General features: G+C 40.5%; 1 protein-coding gene across 4 annotated transcripts in view; it reads right to left on the bottom strand.

Moving 5' to 3' along the window:
* LOC138064086 (RNA polymerase II elongation factor ELL2-like) overlaps positions 1-5,510 on the bottom strand; it is a 50,472-nt gene extending 44,962 nt beyond the window's left edge. The window contains exon 1 of one of the 4 annotated variants that reach the window (XM_068924989.1): positions 5,404-5,510. Coding sequence is in view for 2 of the 4 variants with exons in the window: in XM_068924988.1 (XP_068781089.1) it covers positions 5,170-5,301 (132 nt within the window). In the remaining 2 variants the exon portion in view is untranslated. Of the gene's footprint in view, positions 1-5,169; positions 5,338-5,403 lie in introns of those variants that run through there. The other 3 variants (XM_068924990.1, XM_068924988.1, XM_068924992.1) reach the window with 3 other exon arrangements.
* Between the last annotated feature and the right edge of the window lie 16,476 nt (positions 5,511-21,986).

Below are 21,986 nucleotides of genomic sequence, written 5' to 3'. Positions count from 1 at the left end.
CACAGTTATCCTCTGATCTGAGGAGCTCTGATTTAACAGGCCAAAAACATTTGCTTTAATACCATGCAGTTTAAGACTTAGTATTCAAATTGCTTTACGTGGGGAATCAAAGCTGAAACGCGACTGGAGATGGATGCTCATTTCATCAAAAGCCGTGTCAGTTGAAGACAGTACTGCCCCACCGCTCTGCAGACAAAGGAGATCAAGGCAGTATTCCCTGATCTGCTTCAGAAACAGTCAGCAGGTTAGGTCAGCCCACCACCAATGAGGACCTAGACGCTCACTGTGCACCGCAGGAAGATGATTCTATTTCTCTTGAACCTGTTCTCCTTACACTACTCTGATGACTGCAGAATAGGCCAACTTTATAGCTAAACCAACAAAAAAAGATTTTTTAGTTTCTGTTGGACCCAGGGCAGGGTTGCATGCTATGACTTGAGCTAATCTAACAGTTAAAAGAAAACCACTGGAAAAGGGAGGTTCTTCTCCCATTTCTTCCTAGACATAGGGTCTCTACTCCCTTCCATTATGTCTGTCATGCTTGTCAGTCCAGCGCTAAAGCAGCAGAAAAATGAACCCTGCAACAAAATAAAATGGTTCAAGCAAGTCCCAGAGTACTATGCAAGAGACTTGGGGTGGGGGGGAACGGGGTAGGAAGGGAAACATATCATGGCCAGGGAAGTCTTATTTGGCAATGGTGGGATGCCAAACCAGCTAAGCCTTGCTGTGCGGCCTCACCTGCAAGCACACCTGAGCTAAGCCACATGGCTGTGCCTGAAACAGATGAGGGCCTGTTCACACCATGTCTTTTGGGGCCTGCTTACCCTAACCTCAGCTGGCACAGACAGATTTGGAAAACACCATCCTTACAATGTCATGTTTATTTACTTCTGAGCAGTGTTTTATGTGGTTTAGCACTACTTTTAGATCAGATCTGCTAACTAAAGACCCCAGAGTCTGCATCTAAACATTGCTGACATTGTGCCTATATATCCTCAAATATGGGACAAATATATCATATCCCTGTAAGCGATCCTGCATTTCTCACTATTCTTTTCACTGTCCTGGAGAGCAGCTCCAAAACACTGCTACAGTTCTGATCTCTGATGGCAACATGCAGCACTTCACTGAACTAGAGCCAAAGTATTACTTCCTGCTAACCAGAACTTGATTAAAAAACAATTAGTCATGCTTTAAATTAATACTGTCACAGATAATGCTCAAGTATTTTTACTCATACTACTTAACACTATCCAAGCAATTCTAAACAAAAATAATGTTCTGTCATTCGAATTCAGTCTACCCGATGCCTTGAAAGCAGAGCGTATAAAGCTAAGTAGGGAACCAGAATTTCTCACTACCTACACTAAGCTGAACAGATTAGGCCTGCTGAAAATATGACCTTCATATATATTTCTGAAGTTAGAGGTAGAGAGGAAGGGGAGCATAGATTTTTTCATAAGAGAATTCAAAAGCCTGAGTTTTCTTTAGTTTTCATACAAGTTGAACAGATGCTTAGCAAAGGTAACAACACAGAGCAAGCGCTTCATTCTTTATGCAAACTATTTAAATTTCAATGTTCAGCAATTATAGAGCCTGATTACATGTTGCCTAGCTTCTACAAGTGATGGGATAAGCAGGTCATTTGAGGGTTATCCTGAATTCTCACCTCTACACTCTTTTTGAAATAGTGCTTGTGTTACGTAGATAAGGTCTTCCAACACAGAACGGGGGCAGTGGCAGAGCTGTAGGTTGTTCTTTGCATTCACTTTACAGCGTTCTTCAGTTCTCTGCAATGCCTTTAAGCCTTCATTACACATTTTTTCAATTGCACAGCGAGAAATGAGATAGGTCAGCAATGTAGCTGAGTATTAAAGTAGAAGAAAGGTATTAACTACAGATCCGTAAATTCTGCCTTCCTCAGACACTGCAGATCTGTGTAAACTAGCATATTATAACTGGAGCTTCTTTAAAAGTTAAATGGATAGTGTTTCTTCTTAGCCCCCCAAAAAATGCAGTCATCCTCAAAGATCCTCCTCACCAAAACTGAAAGGTATCGCAAATGTAATAACCTGAGAAGCACTTCTCAAATAGCATTGATAATTTTTATACTGGCCAAAAAAAAAAAAAAAAACTTAAGATTGTATTATTTGGTCATTTTATAAGTTGAGTCATTTTTAAAAACATACATTTCAGTGGCTAAAACAACAAAGTTTACAGTTTTACATGATAGATTTATTTTTTCACTTACCACTATGCAAATGGAACAGTTTGCACTGCCCCTCACATTCTAGCTCCCGCAGTATTATGATAAGTGGGTCTGTGGGAAAAGCTGGAGTCCCATTTACAGTTACAGAGATGAAGAAATAGTGAAATATGAAATATTATTTCAATATTTTCTTGATCATAATCACAAAGTTCTTTACTAAGTTTGTTAAATCCTGAAGACTAGGCATACTCATTTTTACATGAAATGATATGAACTTGGAAATTGATCTTCGTTTAGAAAAAAGACAGGGAAATAGTTTACCACAGCTAATTACAAATAAGTAAGCCTCTTCCAAGAAGTATTTACCCGCACTAAAGAAAGCAGTTTTATTTCAGTCAGCACAATTTCCAAGCTGTCATATGTTCTAACATGCAAAAGTGTCCAATTTCAAACTACAACATTACATATATCACTTTTATAGTGTGTGGATAACCCTTCAGAAATCAACTCCAAATTACAACACTAATTTCTAACATGGAATTATTTGAACTCCTTGATGCTTGGCTCCAATCACAAGGGAAATATCCCAGCCCAAAAAGTATGTTTCATCTGTATTATGCTACCTGTAAAAAGGCAGCCTTTTCAAAACCATAGAACTTGTTCATCCTGAATAATTACTTTGAATTAGCTTTACGCTTTAAGGATCCTCACACCTTGAAACACAGCTGCAACTGCAAATATCAGATATCTTAGTCACTTTTAAACACTGTATACACATATGCTCACTTTAAACCTTTTACAGCATTTACAGTGATAAAAATCACCTCCACAGCCAGCTTACGAAATTACATAACCCACCATGACTTCCAGAGGACAGCAAAGAAATGCTTTCTAATTGTATAAACAATGAGAACAACCAATTTAGTCAGAAAGCCTACTGAAGAGCTGCTGAAAGTTTATGAATTAAGTGCACGACATGCAGAATATGCAACAATTTACAACTTTTATTTAGCATTTAAGACCTGAAAGCCATCATTTTTAAGCCTGTGGTTCAGAAGAACAGCTGTGTCTTTAAAAGCCTACAAAGCATGAGTGACATCTAACTCTGCCCAGCCAGCCTTCCCTGGAGTTGGCTCTGGCATCTGAGCTCTCACTACTGTGAATAATGCATAAGACCCAAAGGGACTGAAAGGGTGGGAGGGATGGCTAAGGCTTAGGGCTGCAGTAATCAATGCACTCCACCAGCGTGACATCTACCCAGAGGAGGAGAAAAAAAAAGAAAAGTGCAAATTCCAAAACTAAGCGTTTCCCAGAAATAGCTGCAAATTCTCACTTAGAAAGAGAATAGGAACTGCAAATCAAGATTTGATTCCCCTACAGCTGGCAGCTTTACAACTGCTAAGAATCACAGACAGGCAAGAGAAGAGTCAAGCAGTGGTGTAATTATGCAGCAGGGAAACGGGGGCCAACTAGACACTGCTAAATCGCAAGCGCAACATGGAAGCAAGCTGCCAAACACGTTAAAACAAACAGAGGATGCCAGCACACCGGAGGAGACAGGGCAGCACACTTGAATGCTCTATTTTAAAGTAACCCACTTATTATGGAGGAAGGAGAAGCAGTCATTAGTCATAGGGAAAGGAGCAATTTGGGGGTCAGTTCTGGGAAGCCCAAGTCTGAGTCAGTCCTTAGTGTGAAGGAGGATGTAAAGGGGAAAAAGAGCAACTGGGTTCGGAGAAAAGAATCTGGTATCAGTCAGGAGCTTATTATTTGCAAACAAGTCACCATTGAGCTTTATGTCTCATTTTGACATAACGACTTTTAACTTTTCTCTTATCTTTAAGACATGCTGCTAGAAGCTGATTCAACAAGCAAGGCCTTTTGGATAAAAGCCTGCTGGCACAGAAGAAAAAAAGAGAAAAGAAAAGAAATGCTACATCAGCACCTCTCTCCCCAGGTCCTGCATTGCACACCACCAAGAAAAACACACCACTCCCCAGAACTCCACTATTCATCATTATACAGAAAGGACAGAGTATAAAGAAAAAAAAGAAATAGGTATTTAAGTTGAAAAGTAATAGAAGGATATAGGCAAATTAGAGCTTAATCCTTCCCTCCTTGCAACACACAGCTGTACATAGCTGCTTTTAACTCCAATAAACATACTGAGGTCTCAAATTTCTATAGGAAAACTACAGTTAAAAAAAAAAAAGGAAAGAAATTAGAGAAGCCACCCCACCAGTGTACATAGCTTCCGAATAGCATACAAGATTTAATTTTGGCAAAAGCTATCAGGAATTTTAAACCGCTCAATCATCTTTTTGAAAGAGCTGAGCATAGTCAGGTTACCCTCGCCAGAAAAAAAAAAAATCAAATAAAAGAACATGATACTAAAAAAAGCCAAGTTATCTCTCACAGCGAAGCCTACGAAGCCTCCCCCACGGACCGAGGGGTGCCCCTTGCCAAGGCTTCGCCTCTGCGGGAAGGCGCCGAGCCCCGCAGCCGCCCCTGCGGGCGCTGGACGAGCCCTGCCCGGTGACAACCGCCAGGGCGGCCCGCTCCCCGGGGGGGGCCAGGAGCCCGGTGGGAGGGGGGCGCCCCCCGCGGACGCGTAACAGCCCTGCCACGGAGGCCATTGTCCCTCGGGCCCTTCGGCGAGCCCCGCCGGAGCCGCACCGGGGGGGGGGGCGCAACGTTGCCGGAGGCCGTGGGGAGGGGAAAGAGCCGCCGCCCTGCAGGGCCAGCGCGGCCAAACCGGCAAGGGCCGCCCGCCCCCCGCTTCTGCCCAGCGCGGCCGGTGGTGCCTACGTGACGCGGGGGGCGGCAGGTCGGCCGCGAGGGGGCGGCGGGCACCGCGGGGGACGGGGCGCCGCCGCCGCCGCCACCTGCCCGCGGGCGGGCGCCCCCCTCGGGCAGGGAGGGGGCGCGGCGAGCCGGGCCGGGCCGGGCCCCCGCCTCACCTTGCTGCCCTGGTAGCTCTCCAGCGCCCGCACGGCGGTCTCGGTCAGCTTGACGTGCAGCACCGTGATGTTGTCCGCCGTGACTCTCCCGCAGGACACGCCGTACCTGCCCCCCTCCCGCAGCGCCGCCATCTTACGCTCCCCCTCTTCCGCCGCCGCCGCCCCCGCCGCCGCCCCGCTACTACTGCCGCCGCCGCCGCCGCCACCGCCGGGGCCGCGCGCCGCCGCCACCACCTCCTGCCGCTGCCGCCGCCGCCGCAGCTACAGCCATCCTGGCGCTGACGTCCCAGCCATCCCCGCCACCGCGCAGCCGCCGCCGCGCCCCGCCCCCGCCGCGCCGCGGGCCCGCCCACCGGCCCGGCCCGCCGCGCCGATTGGCCGAGCGGGGAGGAGCCCCCGGCGGCCGGGGCGGGGCTCGCCGGCGGTTAGAGGCGGGGGGGGGACGGGGGAGGAGCGCGCGGCTGACGTCAGCAGAGAGTGCGTTAAAGCATGTTTGATGTCATTGTTGACGTTCCCAGTGAGTGGGCCGGCGGCTGTCACGTGGTTCTCGCCGCGCGGGGCGGCGGTTGGGGGCGGTTGGGCAGCGGCAGCCCCGCGCGCAGCCTCGGCCCCGCCGCGCCCGACGGCGAGGGCTTCCCTGGCGCGGGGCTGGGGGTGCGCCCGCCTCGGCGCTTGGCACAGCAAATACAACGCATTTAAAGAGAGCCCCCAGGAGTGTTTTTTTGAAATACAGCTAGAGTTGTCCCTGGAAAACAGCTGTGTCACCACGTGAGGCGGGTGCAGGCCCCCGACCCATCTAAGCTGCCTGCGCCCTTCTGCCCATGCGAAGCTGGAGGTTGGGTTCGGGTTTTATTTACCCATTTTGCTTGGAAAACGGGCTCTCTTGTTTCCCTGGCTGCTGGCACAGTCTCTTGGTTCACTCTCCTGTCGTCGGAGATTCCCTCTTGAAGCAAAGTGGCAAAATAGACCTGCAAACCTGCATTTCAGTATCCCGGCTTGTTCAAAGTTACTGCTGCTGCTCCTTCTCCTTTAAACCAAACACACTCCTCTGCTAGCCTCCAATTAGGCTCTTTCAAAACAATCTAGGTGCTAATAACATATTGGCTTTCTAAAACATCACCACCCCATTTGCCTACACCTCACACTTCCACAGTTAAGTAATCCTCTGGGTTTCCCGTGCTTGGAATCTTCTAATTTGAGTTAATTGATTAACCAGATGACGTGTCTCCAAAGACCCCATCTGAGAGGTGTCGTCTGTGTCCAGATATATAGTAGTAGTAAAAGCTGTTAGTGTGATGCTGTAATCAAAGGGTGAATACACTAGGCAGGTATCTAAGTGAGGATCAAATCAATAAGGTGTAAAAACGTACTACATTTGTATATGATATGAAAGTAAGCTACTAAAGCTGTTCAGATGTGGTAACAGCTCAAAAATGTTCTTACAAAAAGGGAAGAGATTTGGAAATAACAATGCAAGAATGATTGAAGGTTTGGCTAACTTGCCTTGTGGGGAAGTCTAAAATGTTCATTCTGTTTCCTCACCCCAGAGCAGGCTATGAAGTGACTTGACCAGGACCAGCAGGCTGCCGAAAATGAGGGAAAGTGTTCTGATGGCAGCGTCTTAATCTAGAAGAGAAGGCATTGGAAGTAGCTGCTGGAATCTGAAGTTAGACAAATTCAGGTAGAACTAAGATCTACATTTTTAACAAAAACGGTACTCTACAGTTGAGAGGGTCCTCTGTCCCCTGAAGTCTCTCAGGGCAGGGCTGGCTGCTGTCCTCAAGGTATGCTATACATCAGATGGAGCATATATAGAGCATAGCAAATTATAGTCTCTGGCTTGTGTTATGCAAGCTGTCAGACTACACAGGCCCTAAAAACCAGCCAACATATACACAAACATCAGAAAATATATTGCCTAGCGTGTTTTGACGCTTTAGTATATTTTTGCCAGCTTTGCACCTGCTTCTCCACTATGACAAATTACTGTTTTTTTAAAAGAAGATGCTGGCTATTCAAGTTGTCAAAGAGGCTTTATAGTTTGAATCAAGTATAACTGACTGCCTCTCTAGAAAACTTTTCTCTTTATTATGTCATATGTAAAACAGCAGCTTAATACTTGTAACCAGAACAATTACATATAGCTTTTTCTAATGCAGACCAGTCCTGATTCTTAGGAGGATATGTCAATTTACAAGGAGCCTGGAAACTACTAATGCAGGTGCCCCGTGAGGATCATTTAAATGCCATCTATTTAATTCTTCTGGGAAAAAAATGAGAGAAAAGATCAGAGGCCACTTGTCTCCTCTTGCCCCACAGTTTTCGAAAAATGCAAAAGCTTACATGTGCTTGGCAGAAAAGGAGCTGACATTAAAGAGCACTTACCAAAATCATACGCTGATAATTCTACTGACGGCAGGTTGCCGTTCAAGTTACTTCTGCATGTGGAAAGAATTTTGTAGGGAGCTTGAAATAGTTTTAATTTCATTTCTCCCATTCCCAGTCTTACTGCTGCTCTACGATTCATCTCAATCAGCTGACATTAAAAAAAGAACAAAAACAAAAAAATTGCCCAATCTTTACAGGGTTAAAGCATGTTAGTTAAAATAGGTTGGCTATCATTTTCAAAAGCATTTTTTTATTGTAGGGGAGGGGCTGCTTAGGATACCCTTCATTATGTCAGAAATTCAGAACTTAGCTTCACCTTCAAGACGCTCTCCTGGTCTGACCTCTCCTGACTGCCATGTTCAGATTCTGATTTATCATTTCAGCTTTCATCCCCACCAGCTTTGTTCTTGTTCTCCCCTAGTAGTTGCTGTTTCTTCTAGACTGCCCTAGAATAAAATATCTTTTCTCATCATATGTCATACAACCCTCTTCAGATTATTTCTCAGTATATACCTCTTTAGCTTCTCTTTTTAATGATGATCATTTACTGGCCAAACTAAGCAAGTAAAATACATTGTAATAATAATAGAAGAACTATCACAACCTTTTGACCATATAATGCATAGTTCTATCCATACTGTGTCATTCCTTATTTAAGAAAGGTTTAAGTAACTCCTATATAGACTATACATATAGATGTGCCTCTGTGCAGTGCCCTGCTGAAATCAACATTGCCTGTGTATATTTCTTTGCAAGACTGGTTCTCTGGAATGTAAATCTTTCTTAACATGACTATGTTATTATATAAATAACATCACAGGAAACAATAGGATATAGACAGCAGGCCTCAGTGATTTCTTCAAAGAACTCAATGTGTAGGTCTTGAAGTTTGGCGCAAAGGTACATTTCACCATGTCATACCATATGCAGCAAGTGGCAATTCAGAGCCTGTACAAAAATAAAGAGGAGAAGGTAGAAGGAAAAGTATTTTGTTTGAGAGGGCTGAAGAGAGTTCATGCTTTTGAGAAACCAGCGTGTTCCTCCTCCTTATCCAAGTTCTGTATTCCCTAACACATTCTGTTATTTCTCAGTCCTTTAGGGAATACTTTTTTACTTTCCTTCCATTTTAGTTTGTGTGTGTGTTTGGTATATAATCATTTCCTCAATATTTTCAGATATCGAGAAAACCAAAAACTAAGAACTGAGCAGTCTGCTTCAGGTTATGACTTTGAGACTTTTCTGTTAGCCCCCCCCTTTAGTAATCTCTCAAACACTTCACGGCAGGAACTCTGGCAAGAAAGCAGATGCATTTTTTCCCCAAACAGCTCCATGAACAGCAACAAGAACCTTGTCTGTAAGCTATAGAAACAGGGGATATAATAAAATAGGCTGTGACAAATGTTTATCTTGAGAAAAATAAACGTGTTCAGCAATTGCAAAAGCAAAGCCTTATCCTTATTTAATCTACTTTCAATTTTTTTTTTTTTTTGCTGTTAATTTTCATATCTGAGAAGATGCAGCATGTAAGTAATCTTTTGCAGGAAATGAAACATTTCTGGTCATTCAGTTAACTTAGGAGCTGGTCCAGCTTCTGTTTATTATCAGAATCATAGTGAATAAGGATACAAACCTGCAGCTGATTGATATGAGACTTGTAAAAATAATGGACCAGGTTAATGACTCTATCAAAGCTTTTTCTTTTGTTTTGTAAAGTGAGATTGTAAGGCCTATTCCTGAAAACAGCCTCAGAAGAAAACCCTGCGTAGTGTCCCATTTAAGTTAATGGACTTGTGTTTTCAATGCCACGGATTTTGGTTTCTTTAGGGCTTACCTATATAGAGAAGAACCTGTGGTCTTGCCAATGTTTGAAGTTGCACCTGTTTAATTAAAGGTGTGATTTCATGCTGAGCTACTTAAACTGGTGCAGCTTTTTTAAGTGGACACCTGTAGGCTAATGACAGAGGTTTTCTTTCACTGCAAATTGTTTAAGCTTATCTTGCAAAAGTGAATTAAAAAATGTTGACACAAACTGCTTTAGCGGCAAACAGTAGGTAATCTCCTCTCCTGATACAGATGGATCTGAAAGAAGGCATTTTTTTCAGTCATTTAAAGTGCAGGTTCTACGTTCAGATGAGTTTTAAGATTTGTGCAATTTCTATATCTTCTTCTGATAACTAGTATTTTTTTCAAAGAGCATACTGAAGATGCCAAGGTCAACAAGCTAAGTTCATTTTAAAAAGCTTAAAATATTTTACTTGTTTCTTTCTGAAGGTTGCTTTGTGTAAATAGGGGACAACATCTGTTCCTATGTAAGATTTGGTTATTTTTTGTTATTGCTGTTTGAAGTGGAAAAGGAGAGGACATGAAGGAAAGGGGGTGATTATACTGATACTTTTGTGTATCATTTCCTCTTCTGTCGTCTGTTTTGCCCAAGAAGAGCTGCTTGGAGAAAGGAACTGTAAAGTAAGAAGCTTGGTAGCTGGGCAACGGAGTCATTCATCCATTGCCTATTGAGGTGTGACAGACTGGCGTATATGCAGAAAGGATGAAGGAGGGGAACGTGGAAAAAAACAGATGTGATTCAGAGATGCACAATTATACTGATAGAAGATTTAAAAACCAAAGGGAAATGATGGATAAAAACAGATTATTTGCATTCCTTCTGAAGATTTTCCCTTATTTCACTCAATACTGAAATGAGCAAAAGTGATTTACAGTTTTTTCAACACCGTAGTTCATTTATGCAAAAAACAAATATCAAAAAGCAAGCATTAGCAGCAGTCGTAAGATACATGGCATGTTAGTTTCTGCAGTGCTGCAGCCCTCGGCTTACTTCACAGACGGTAAGAATCAGGCTATAGTTCCAGTGATGCTGTTATCATAAACCCATGCTGCTTTGTTTTGTGTTCATAAAGGGAGAAAGGAGATGGTTCTATTTTGGAAATTCTTCATTTGTAGCAAGGGGTCCTCTTGAGTACCACACTTGTGAGCGGGATGGTGTTTATGAGTACAAAAGCACTGCTAAAGTCACACTAGCTTAAGAGAATGCAGCACCATAGACCCTGGACAGACTGATAGGATCCTGCTAAAGACGACTGTAACTGTAAAGAACTTTTACAATCAAAAGTCTTCAGTGTGATCTTCCTCTCATTAAGATCAATGGCAGGACTTGCACACACTTCTACACCGGTAGGATCATATCTCACAGGCAGTAGCCGTGACCCAGTGTGTATTTTTTGGGAGATGCCTTTTATTTCTTTTTTGTAATTGTTAGTTACTATAACCAAAGTTTAAAGGGCTTCAGTCCTGGCCACTCTTATTATGGTGCGTAATCATAAGCACTGAGATCAGGAGAAAAAAAAACCCCAAATATTGAAAATATTGCTGCCTTCTCTGTATTCCCTGTATCACCAGGTACATTTACCACTTCACTTTTTTTTTTAAATATGTATAATAGTTTTTGTAGTTTGTTTTCATTGTTACTTGATTACTTCGAATTCAAAACTCACTGGAGAGTGAAACATGTGGCCTACTTGGATGAACAAGATTCCTAAAGTTCTTTTGGCCAGCATTTATTCTAATGAATGCACTTTAATTTAAGTGGCCAGTGTTTGGGAGACACAGCCAATTACTGCTGCAAAGCAGCCAATTGCATTATTTGCGCCATCTTTAATGCACTGTGAGCTCTCTGTAGTTTAGAAGCAAATGGAGACTTCGGTGATAATTCATGCTGCTGATGGAGTGGTGAATGATGTGGACGTTTTTTGTGGTCTGCCAACAAAAGTCTCCATTTTGTCATTATACAGCTTAAAAGTACTCTTCTACAGAGAAATACTCTTCTACAGATAGTGGAAACAAGATCTTTAAATGTACATAAGAAAGGATTGTATTTAGTTTTATGTAATCTTAAGTAGTCAATTAGTTATAAAAATAAAAACTGAACATGCTGCTTAAAAATTTCAGTGCATTACTGACTTTGTAGTGTACTTAACCACTTACAAAACTCTTGAACTGTCTTCATGAAATGTCAGTGTAAGTTAGTTAAATACTATCTAGCATGTCAGCTATGCTGAATTACCTGTATCGTCCGTGTTTTTATAACTATCACTGTAATCCCTAAAGGCCTGTTCTATATGGAGTCATTCATCACTGTAGCAAAAAATAAAACCTCCCTGTTACTTCTTTGTGAGTTTGCATGGCCCACAGCAAGTCTCATAAAGCCTCCAAATGCATAATTCCTATGTATTCCTAGTCCTTTGTATAGCTTCCTCGTAAATCTGTACAGTGCTAAGGTTGGACTTCCATAATTTGGGGCTTGTATGTTATTTTTACTATTGTTTACTGACTGTGAAATTGAGAGGCATGTCATTTTTAAATTACCTAAATGGATCATTTCGGCATGTTAGTGGGCCATATGATGCACATGAAAGATTGAGAAGCATTTAGGAAGTATAATTATTTTACTTCATACACACTCTCTATGCAGTGTTTTAAACTAATGGTTGTTTTCTCTCAGCGCTAAATGTGTTTGTGCCTATATATGTATATACTTGTATGCATGGTGTTTATTTCTGTGGCATACATATGTGTATCAAAGCATAAGCAAGGTTTCTTTTTTCAGAAGTCTGTTGAAAAAATACAAGAACTGGAATTTGTTTTGTGATAGTGTAAATATACTAGTCATCACTGTTATTTTTTTCCCCTTGGGATTCAGCAGAATTGTAGAACAGAAGCACACCTGTACAACGTACACTGCAATTATTCTTGACTCCTACGATCTTTCCTGCCATTAAATACAACCCTTTCTTTATTCTACTCAAAGAAAAAATTAGAATGTGGTAGACAAAGAATCACGTGGATTCTTGTCCTAGTATATAGGACAGGAATATAAACACTGTCCTATATACTAACAGCATTACATATAGGCATGGTAACTATTAGAAAACACCTACCTTACACAGCATAACATGCCTTCTTTGTTTTAGCAGAAGTTCTGTAGCTTTGATATCTTTTACATTCCTTTGGATAATGGGAAGTTGCTAAGGTAACCAAGGTTTGGATGAAGAACTAGGAAAACCAATCAGTAGTTTATCTGGCAAAAAGGACATTATCCACTTCTGCAATCAATTACTTACAAATGTAATCATGCCGTGATAATTTGATGCTTTTGAAGCAAATCTTCTAATTTTGATTAGGAGTAGTTTCAGTTGCAAAAGGATGTATTTGTATAGTACTCTGAAATTATCTTGGGATCTGTAACTAAATTATTGCTTAATATTAGACAGGGGATAAAATAGAGGTAATTTATTTTCAGGGTAGAATGAAAATACAGTTAAGTCAATAAGAAATGTATTGTTTGACTTATGTTAATATTTCAAAAAGCTGAATAAAATGAAAGGCTACTTCAAAGAAAGGTTTGTAAGATTTTTGTCGTTGTTGCTCTCTGTTTTATTTAAGTCTAATGTATTTTAGGCCACGGTCCCAAAAGACTAGTTCTATGTATGTGCTAGTAGTTCAGTGCGTATATAAGGGCTTGCAGGATGAAAGGTAAACTAAAATCATGTCTGTCTAAAGCAGAAACATTAAAAAATACTTGTTCTCTGCCCTGACAATTTAATTTAACATGTTATTTCTCTCTAAGTGTCGTTCATTTACTTTGTCAGTCATGAAAGCCTTGTTCTGGACAAAAACCCTTTGCCCCCATGATGAAAAGCACCAAGCCTGTATAAAAAGGCCCCCTGAAAACTCTGTAGAGTTAATTTTCTTTTGGTAGGTTTGCTGGTTTACGTATCTGCTCTCCAGCAGCTAACAAAAAGCCAGTATAAGCAAAGCATAATGTTTGCTAACTAATCTGTCAAAACGGTGATCGTACTTTTATGCCAGCACTGTAGCACTTGCGCAGTGAGTAAAAAGTAAATAAACTAGCCTGTTTGATACTCCAGGCTGAGCAGTGAGAATTGTTTAAACACTAATTTGATTAAATGAAAAAGGAGGTACATGTTTTCTTGACTATACTTTGCTTAATCCAGATCAAATTTATACTATCAGACTCTCCACTAATGCGCAGATGCTGGTATTAATGAATGTAGAATCATGGACTAAGTTACATGGTACAAGTTTTCCTGTAGACAAGGCCTTAGTGGTGAAGAACTCACCTTACAGCCTATTCATATCCTCTGTCTTAACAGTGCTCTGATCATCTTTCCAATGTACTTGGATCCTATCTAGTACTAATTTCCAGACTTAAAAATAGGCGTAAAATTAAATCAGCAGCAGTCTTGTTATTTCATGAAAAGCAGTAGAGAGGACAGACCTAAACTCTTGCTTTCCTTTCACTTTTGAAATACAAGCAATAATCTGTAATACTCTTGGTTTCTCATATGAATGAACTCTTTGTGATTATATTTTCTGTAAATAGCTGAGTACAAGCCAAATGTTATTAGAAGAAAATACACATGACTTTTGCTTTCTTTCCTTCCTTTTGGCTTTAGAGATGAAAAGAGACTATAGTTGTGTAATTTTTCTGTGACTGAAATAGTGTCGAGTAAGAAATAAAACCTTTTTGTTATGAGAATGACACCTGATCTCCAATTTTTTCCTCTTTATTTTGAGGTTATAGAACCATTAAAAGCTTCCTAATTTCTTGAATTTTCTGCTTATAATGCTTTCTTTATCATACCTCGCATCAGGTGTATTTTGTTCTGTTGCTTGAATAAAATATTAAAAATTATGAATATGAAGGATTTTTTACTTTGCTTACTTTTGCATAATTTGAAATACATCAGAATACATGGGCTTTTTTATTGGAAGAGTTCAGTTGCTAAATAGCTCCATATTAAAATATATTGTTGAGTCCCTATTGTAATTTTAGACCTTATTGTAATTTTATTCCATAAATAGAAATATAGTCTCTTTGCAATATAATACATGTCTTAAACCTCTGTTATACTGGAGAATCATTAAACCAATTAGAGGCATATTTTCCCTGACTATAATTTCTTTGAGACTTGCAGCCTGTAATTTATATGTAACTTAGTATGTAGCAAGACATTTGGGTTTCTTCTCTTTGCCTTAAAAATAAAATTGTCCCAGATGTTTAGATACAGCTCTTGAAATAGGGACAGGCAGCATTGGAGTTTCTTTACAAAATAGTACTGTTGTTGCTATAGTAATAAGATTTGTTTACCCTATTTGCTAGAAATAGTCACAGTCACCATTCAGACGCCTTCAGTTCTGTCAAAATACCACAGTTACTGTAATTTTGACAATTAGAACTGTGCATCCCACTTTGCTATTGTTTATACTCTTGGGTAATTTTCAGCTAGGTACCTTTGTTATTTTCCATTGCATTTTTAAAAATATTTCATTTTTTTTCTTTCCTGTATTTCAAACTAGCTTTTTTTTTTTTTTTTGTCTTCTTTTAATTGTAAGCTTGGAGTTTTTCTACTTTGTTGAAGGGAAGTTTAAATTTAGACAGAGGCTGGAATTGCTGAAACCAGCTTATTTATGTTCAGTTGGTTTTGGTTTACATTTGCTCTGTAAAGCTTATTCATTCATCCAGAACAGTTAAGTATGACTTGGAATGTTTGCCTTCCACATTAGTTCCCAGTCTTTAAATTTCTGTCATGCAATTGAAATGAAGATACGAGTTTTGGTGGAAAAATCAGGTATGCGATGTGATCCACTGTGTTAGACAGTTAATTACACTGTGTTGTATAAGTAAAAACAAATCCTCGAAAACAAGAAAGAAAGAAAAAGATCCCATGTACCAGTAACGCTATCATTTACTATTAGGGGTGAACCTGTGGTTCCACTTAAACTGTTGGAAATGCTGCTGTTGACTTCAGAGGAATGTAGATTTCGTCCTAGGGACCATCAGAACAAGGCAAAAGAAAATAAAATCAGCTGTCTCTACTCTCCGATTTTTTTCCGCTCTCCACCCCCAATCCACCATAAAAATGTTTTCTGATTTGGAGAAATTGAGGCAAAGGCAACATAATTTGATAGCAAAAGCCATCAGTATCAAAATATCTAACTTGGGGCTACAGTTTCGATGATGTTCAAAATGAAGACCTGACTTACAATTAGGAGCTGGTAGATACTACAGTTATACAAGTATATCATAATAGAAACAGTGGAACCTTGTTTCTTCTTCTGGCAGTGACAGAAAAAACATAACTTCTTGGCACATAATAGTAATTTACCTACCTTTGCAGTGGCCTTGAATTACTCTATTGAAAGTTTTTCTGTGCATGCAAAAATATGTGTATTATAAAATGTCTGCTATATTATGAAGCTAAACTGAAGAGAACAATAGATTGGGATTTACTATATTATTGTACATTACAATAATTAGTTTAGCCTAATCCTGAAAACCTTTTAATGTGTGAATTCTCATTCCTGAGAGAAGTTTCATTGCTAGAAAGCCAATGAATGTGAAGTCTACACTAGGATTAATTAGTAATTTGTTCTAGCAGCCACTGTAAGATGACCATGAAGAAATGGCCAAACTTTAGAATAGGACTTTATGTCAATACAATTCTTGAGTCAACTATGTTGCCATTTGTGTTGAGGGGGCAGGGAGAGGGCTGCTTTCCTATGGAAAGGACATTTGCAAGTGGCCTGGTGTTTTATTTTGCAAAAATGTCCAAGAAAGGAAAATGCATGTGTCCTTTTCTATTAAGATATAAAAGATCCCATTTAGATCACTCTGCGTCTTACGCTGCTGAATGTCATTGCTGCAGCACTGTAGGAATTAAAAAGCAACTAATGGGCAAATTGCCGAAAGGAACAGCGTAGGAAAATTAATAAACAAATGACACAGAGTCATTCGATCTGCTAGCCCTTCTTTAGCATCCCAAAGCAAATTCCTTGTTAGTCTATTAGACTGACATAGTCCTCCAAACAATGTTGGACCACTTCCTTGAAAAGGCCTTGTATAGAAATGTCAAGTTTACAGGTTCTCATTTAAGAACCACCATATATATATGCTTTTTATTTCCAGGACACCCATGGAATAAATCTTACAGCTTCAGTTGCATAGTAGGTCCCTGTGGAATCTCATTAGCATCTTTCTAAGTCACTTATTGTCATCAAAATCCTTAATGACTTTGCTCAGGATTTCATTAAGTTAGAAGCAAATCTAATTAGCTTCTTGGTGTTAACCAGAAGGGCCCCGTAGCTCTTTCTCTGGACCAGAGACTTTACTGACAAGATAAAATTAATGTCTTCACCTTTCAAGGACGCTTGGCATTTAGGGGACACAAACGCTGCTAGGCTCTGTTCTAAAGGAATCCTTGGAAAGGAAGCCGTACTCCTAGGGGATTCCTCTTGTAGCTCTCAGTAGTTCCTTCAGGCATTCATGGCCTAATTCTTCAATTTAAAAGTTTCTTGTGTAGAATAGACAAACTCCCCAGTCCTTTTATAAGACAGGATAGGTTGCTCAACCATCCTGTCAGTGCAACCAGACATGTGACAAATCTCTTTCCAGCTCTTTCTTCAGAGAAGGCAGGGGTTCAAACACCAGGAACTGCTTTTATTTATACATATATCAAATGTATGTGTATATATACATATATGTGCATGTGTGTGTGTATGCATATATGTATATATGTTTAATATAAGAACTGTTCCCTCTCTGAGTAGTATTACATCATTTCTAGTCCTACATAATCTCCCCAGAAGAAAGTTTTCCTTCTCGATACCATTCAGCATCTCCTAAAAAGGCTACTATAAAGAGAGCCCTGCTAGAATAAGCAGTTACAAGGGTTTACCCTGACTTGGGCTGTCCTAATAATGCGTCAGAGACATCGTGTAAGAGAAAAGTTAACTGTGGTTAACGGAATGTTGTGACTTCTTGCGAGTAGCTTACTTAGATTACGCTCTGCAGAACCTTGATTTTTCTATAGCCGTTTGATACAATAGCAGCTGTCCAAAGGCCTTGTCATTCTTGCAACAAACCTTGCGTAGCCACGCACTTCTGTAAACTGCACAGGAGCTGTGTAAACTGCTATTGGGACTTTTTGTATGAGTGTCAATCTTCTGAAGCACTGCAGCATGAGCAATTGTTCAAATGTTGTCATTGGAAAGAGAGTTTTCCAGACGGTACTGTCACAGTTCTGACAGTTCAGAGCATTGGCTCTGTCACATGTTAAGTCAACTTGTTCTTACCCAGGGGCTCCTGAAGTGCTGCTTGGCTGCTCTTGTCACCTTCCCCCCTATGACTGCTGGTGCAAGCACAAGCGAAAGGGTTTGAATACACAGCTGGAGACCAGGCAGGAAAATGCATTCAGCCCCTTTCCTAGTAGATTGGGTGAAGGTAACTGACCACTCTCAACCAGAGGAAGAAGCGAATAAAGGACAGTAACTACAACACTTGCAATGAGTGCAATAATGAACATATGAGATTGAAGATTCTCATTTTCTTCCATGATGTCACTCCACTTTTGCTTCCTTGTGTTTTGTCAGTCCGTGTCCCAAACATGAGCTTCCAGGCCTAATGTATTCACAATGTCATGCAACAGTATTTGCAGAGCCTTATGGACCTTTGTATGTGAAAGAGCTAACCTGAACATCTGTTGGAGCATATTAAGCCTAAAAGCAGAGACTGGTGAAAGTAGACATACTAAGTGTGGATAGGTGTGCTTGTTTCAGGGAGTTGCACTTGTGTCAGGGAGCTATAGCAAAAGATGTGTTAGAGACAACAACATCGAAGCCCAGCATTGCTTGTAGAGAATGCTGAGTCTGGATGCAGTACACCTCACTGAAGCAAAGTAGCTTCTGAGCCAAAAGCCTTTTTTTACGATTGCCATCGGTAAGGGCAACACGTAGATTAACAAAAACAAAAAAAACACCCCAACTTTTGTATTGCTACCCAGAGGTATGCATTTGGCATGGATCTGGTGGATGCTGACTATCTTTTCAGGTGATCACTTGTGCGAGATCCCCTGTAAAACAACTGGTGAAACCAGTTTCAAAAGATTTTATGTTGTAGTCTAGCAGATGGCTAACTGTAGCCAAAGAGTGACCATCATTTTGGAATAGTGTCCTTAAGGTTTTCATAGAATCTTTTAATAGGTTTAAGAGCCACAAGACACATATTACATACTCCAGAAACCTGTATGTAGAAGGAACTCTGGGAGCAATTCACAAAAAAGGAGATAGAATCGGTTCCTACTCCATGCTGGAATGGGGTTGTGTTGACTATGCACCTGAGCCTGAAGGTAATCTATTGATGTTGAAATAAGCTGTTTTTGCTGCTTCACTTCCTCTGACAGCTGGGATTTGGTTTACCCAACGATCCCTGCTGATCTCATGACATGACCCCATTTGAACTACTAACGAGCTGCATGAACCTGGACAGCCACATGTTGTCTGCCTCTGCTCCCAACTATAGCAGTTTCTAGGTGGGCATCTAGGTTTCTAGACAAACCTCTGGAAACACCTCTGCTCTAGAATCCAGGAAAGGTCAAACTCAAATGCAGTTACTGTGATAACAAAATTAGATCCTTGCTAGCCCATTACCAAAGGGCAATCCATTTGATTGCTTGCAGTAGTTGCTAAAGATGGCTAGTAATATGGTATTGGGTTTTGCAGATATAGGAAATTTCTGTTGGCTACTTAGGCTTTAAAAGATTAATTGCAGAAGAAGTGTTTCAGGACAGGGCTAAAGTGAAGTGTGAGGATGATTCAGCAAAACCTGGCAATATTTTTAATGAGGACAGTGATCTTTCTCTAGAAACTTCAATCATCTAGCTGTTCAGACTCTAAAAATTGCCAACTGTTTATTGGTATTTTTAACGATTAATTCCTTTGCGCAATTATGGACTCTTCCTTCCAACATAAGTAGAGAGCATTCAGTACATTGTGATCTCATAATAATAATAAATATAGATTTAATTAAAAAGAATGGCTGTCATTTGACAATACAAGAAATAATATAAGTAAGTAGGATTATGAGCCTTTCAACTATAAAGTTGTCCTTTTGGGATCTGGTGTATAATCATAGCTGAGTGAAGTCAATATAGCTATTCCCTGGAAACCCACAGTAGCAGATGATGAACTAGGCCTGAACATGTGAGGGGAGTAAGGGACTCTCTTTGATATGCTCGCATTGGAAGAGAAGAGACAAATCAGAAAACCATTCAGCATCCATATTAGATCCTATTTACAGCAGGCTCTAAACTCATGTGGTGGGATAGACTATTTAAAAATGGTTGCATTGTGAAAATCAGCAAGATGAGGATAACACAAACTGTAATCATAACTTTATGAGGATATAATTAGATAGATTCCACACTGTTTTTTGGACACTATTTAGCTGAGCTCCTGGTAGCTATATTAAAATTAAATTCCTGTATGATTATTTGTAGGTTGGGCCTTTATGTGAAAAATCTGACTGCTGGACAAAATCTTTCTTTCAGATTTGATCTCTAGATCAAAGGTTACTTTGATAGCAAATTATAGACTAGTTGAATGATGTTCCAGTTACTGGGTTGAAAGTTAAGGCATTAATTTCTTGATATTTCAAATAAATTCAAATAACACATTAGGTAACAAACATGGAAATGAGCAGTGCAACGATATTACAAATGAGATACTTCTGAATATTTATCCGTTATAGGAAAAGTCAGAATCTCCTTATATGAATTAAAGCACAGCTACTTTACGCGTTTGCTCCAAGAGGAGAAAAGGAGTGTCTCCTGTCTCACTAAGCCAGCGGTAAACAAACCCACAGCATCCTATAAAGTCCAACACAATTGTCAGATCTTGAATTCCTGAATGTCTTTACAATGATGAACAGAGAATGCCTCAATTTACAATCCTGTCATCTTTGTTTTCCCTATAACCCATAGTAAAGCTTGCAGCTACATATTTATACCTTTTCAAACAAAAAGATCAGCATGATTCACTCAAGCATATCTAGCTGCAACAAATGCATGCCGGTTCTGGAATGAAGTTGTGCTGGGAAACAGTTAACATTATTGCCAATTAAGTGGTCATAATTAGTCTTCACAGCCAAAATCCCACATATGGGAGAAATTCACACAATTTACTGTTGTTGTTTCAAATCTGTTTGATCACCAGATCAAAAGATAACAGTTTACATTGTTGTCAAGGACAGATGAGGTGCTGAGAGCTGAAGAGCTTCCAACAGAAAGTTGCCCAAATATCTGCGGCAGAGCTGGCAAACGAAGCCATTTTTCCTAGCTGCCAGTCCACTGTCCTATCCAGCAGGGTGTTGTGTTAGTACAGCATGATTTGAATTATGGAAGAATTCTTTTTGCTTGCTACTGGTGATTGCTGAGAGCTATTGAATTAGCAATGCGGCTGAGGGATTATTCAGCTAGCACCTTCCCAGTGTACAATGAGCCATGACCCCTGGCCCACAATTTTTACACTCCCAAGACAAGCTACAATAAATTAATTTTAATATCTTTAAATAATGGGAAGAACTGTAAGGTATCTTGCAAATGTGCTACTACTTCTACCATTAAGTAAGCTCTAGCTAGAAATCAAGTAAGTTCTTTAACAGGGCCAATGTGAGGAGGGTGTGAGGCTTCTTTAACCCAGCCATGGGCTGATCTCCAGCCAACTAGCACGCTAAACTTTTCCAGCTCAGGCCTGCTTTCTCACACAGGAGTTGACATTGTGGGATCTGGTCCAGTGGTATAAGTTCATTTCATACACGCATCTTTTTTTTCTATGCTAGATGAATGAGATCTATGTGCCAGAGGCTCATATACCTTATGCATGAGGTGAGGCCTTATGATCTAACCTGTAATTCAAAAATGCTATAAAGTAGTAGCAGTCAAATCTGCTAACTAGAAAAATATAGTTTTTAAAATTGTCCAGCAGTGTAAGCATACAGGAATAAAGACCTCAAGCAACCTGACTGACTCCTGGTAGATAATATTACACCGATATTGCATGATTACTCTTTTCATTATTCTAGGAACACTTCTGTGTCTACAGCTACAAGTCTGTCACAGTTTCTGTTGTTATGCCTTATTCTGACGGCTTTGCAGCTGTATAGTTAAAATTTGCCTATGGCTAAAACTTGCCTGCCTGAGAATAAAGGACTTCTTAAAAAAGTGAGAGAACAACTGAATAGGCCAGCTCCTTGGCCCCAGCACAGCATCTCTGAGGGGCTGTGGAAGCACAAGGCACCTATAACCCTGTGCAAGGATTGCAGCAGAATTGCCTCCGTGGGGCTAGGACGCGTTGACCTGGCTCTCTGGTACAAGTAACGCAGAATTCTGCTGTGCAAGCAGCCAAGCGGATGTCAGAACAGCCCTGAAGCTCACGCAAAGGTATGTTCCCTGTTACTATTCTCTTAGCAGATCATTCAGATCCAGTTTAAATCATTCGTGGCACCCTGTCACCTCCCTGCCCTTGCTGTTCACTTTTGCTGTCCTGCAAGTGCAGGA

The sequence above is a fragment of the Struthio camelus genome, chromosome W (assembly GCF_040807025.1).
Source record: "Struthio camelus isolate bStrCam1 chromosome W, bStrCam1.hap1, whole genome shotgun sequence".
Classification (NCBI taxonomy): Eukaryota; Metazoa; Chordata; class Aves; order Struthioniformes; family Struthionidae; genus Struthio; species Struthio camelus.
Note: the sequence above shows the minus strand (reverse complement) of the source record. Positions and strands in the feature narration are given on the sequence as shown.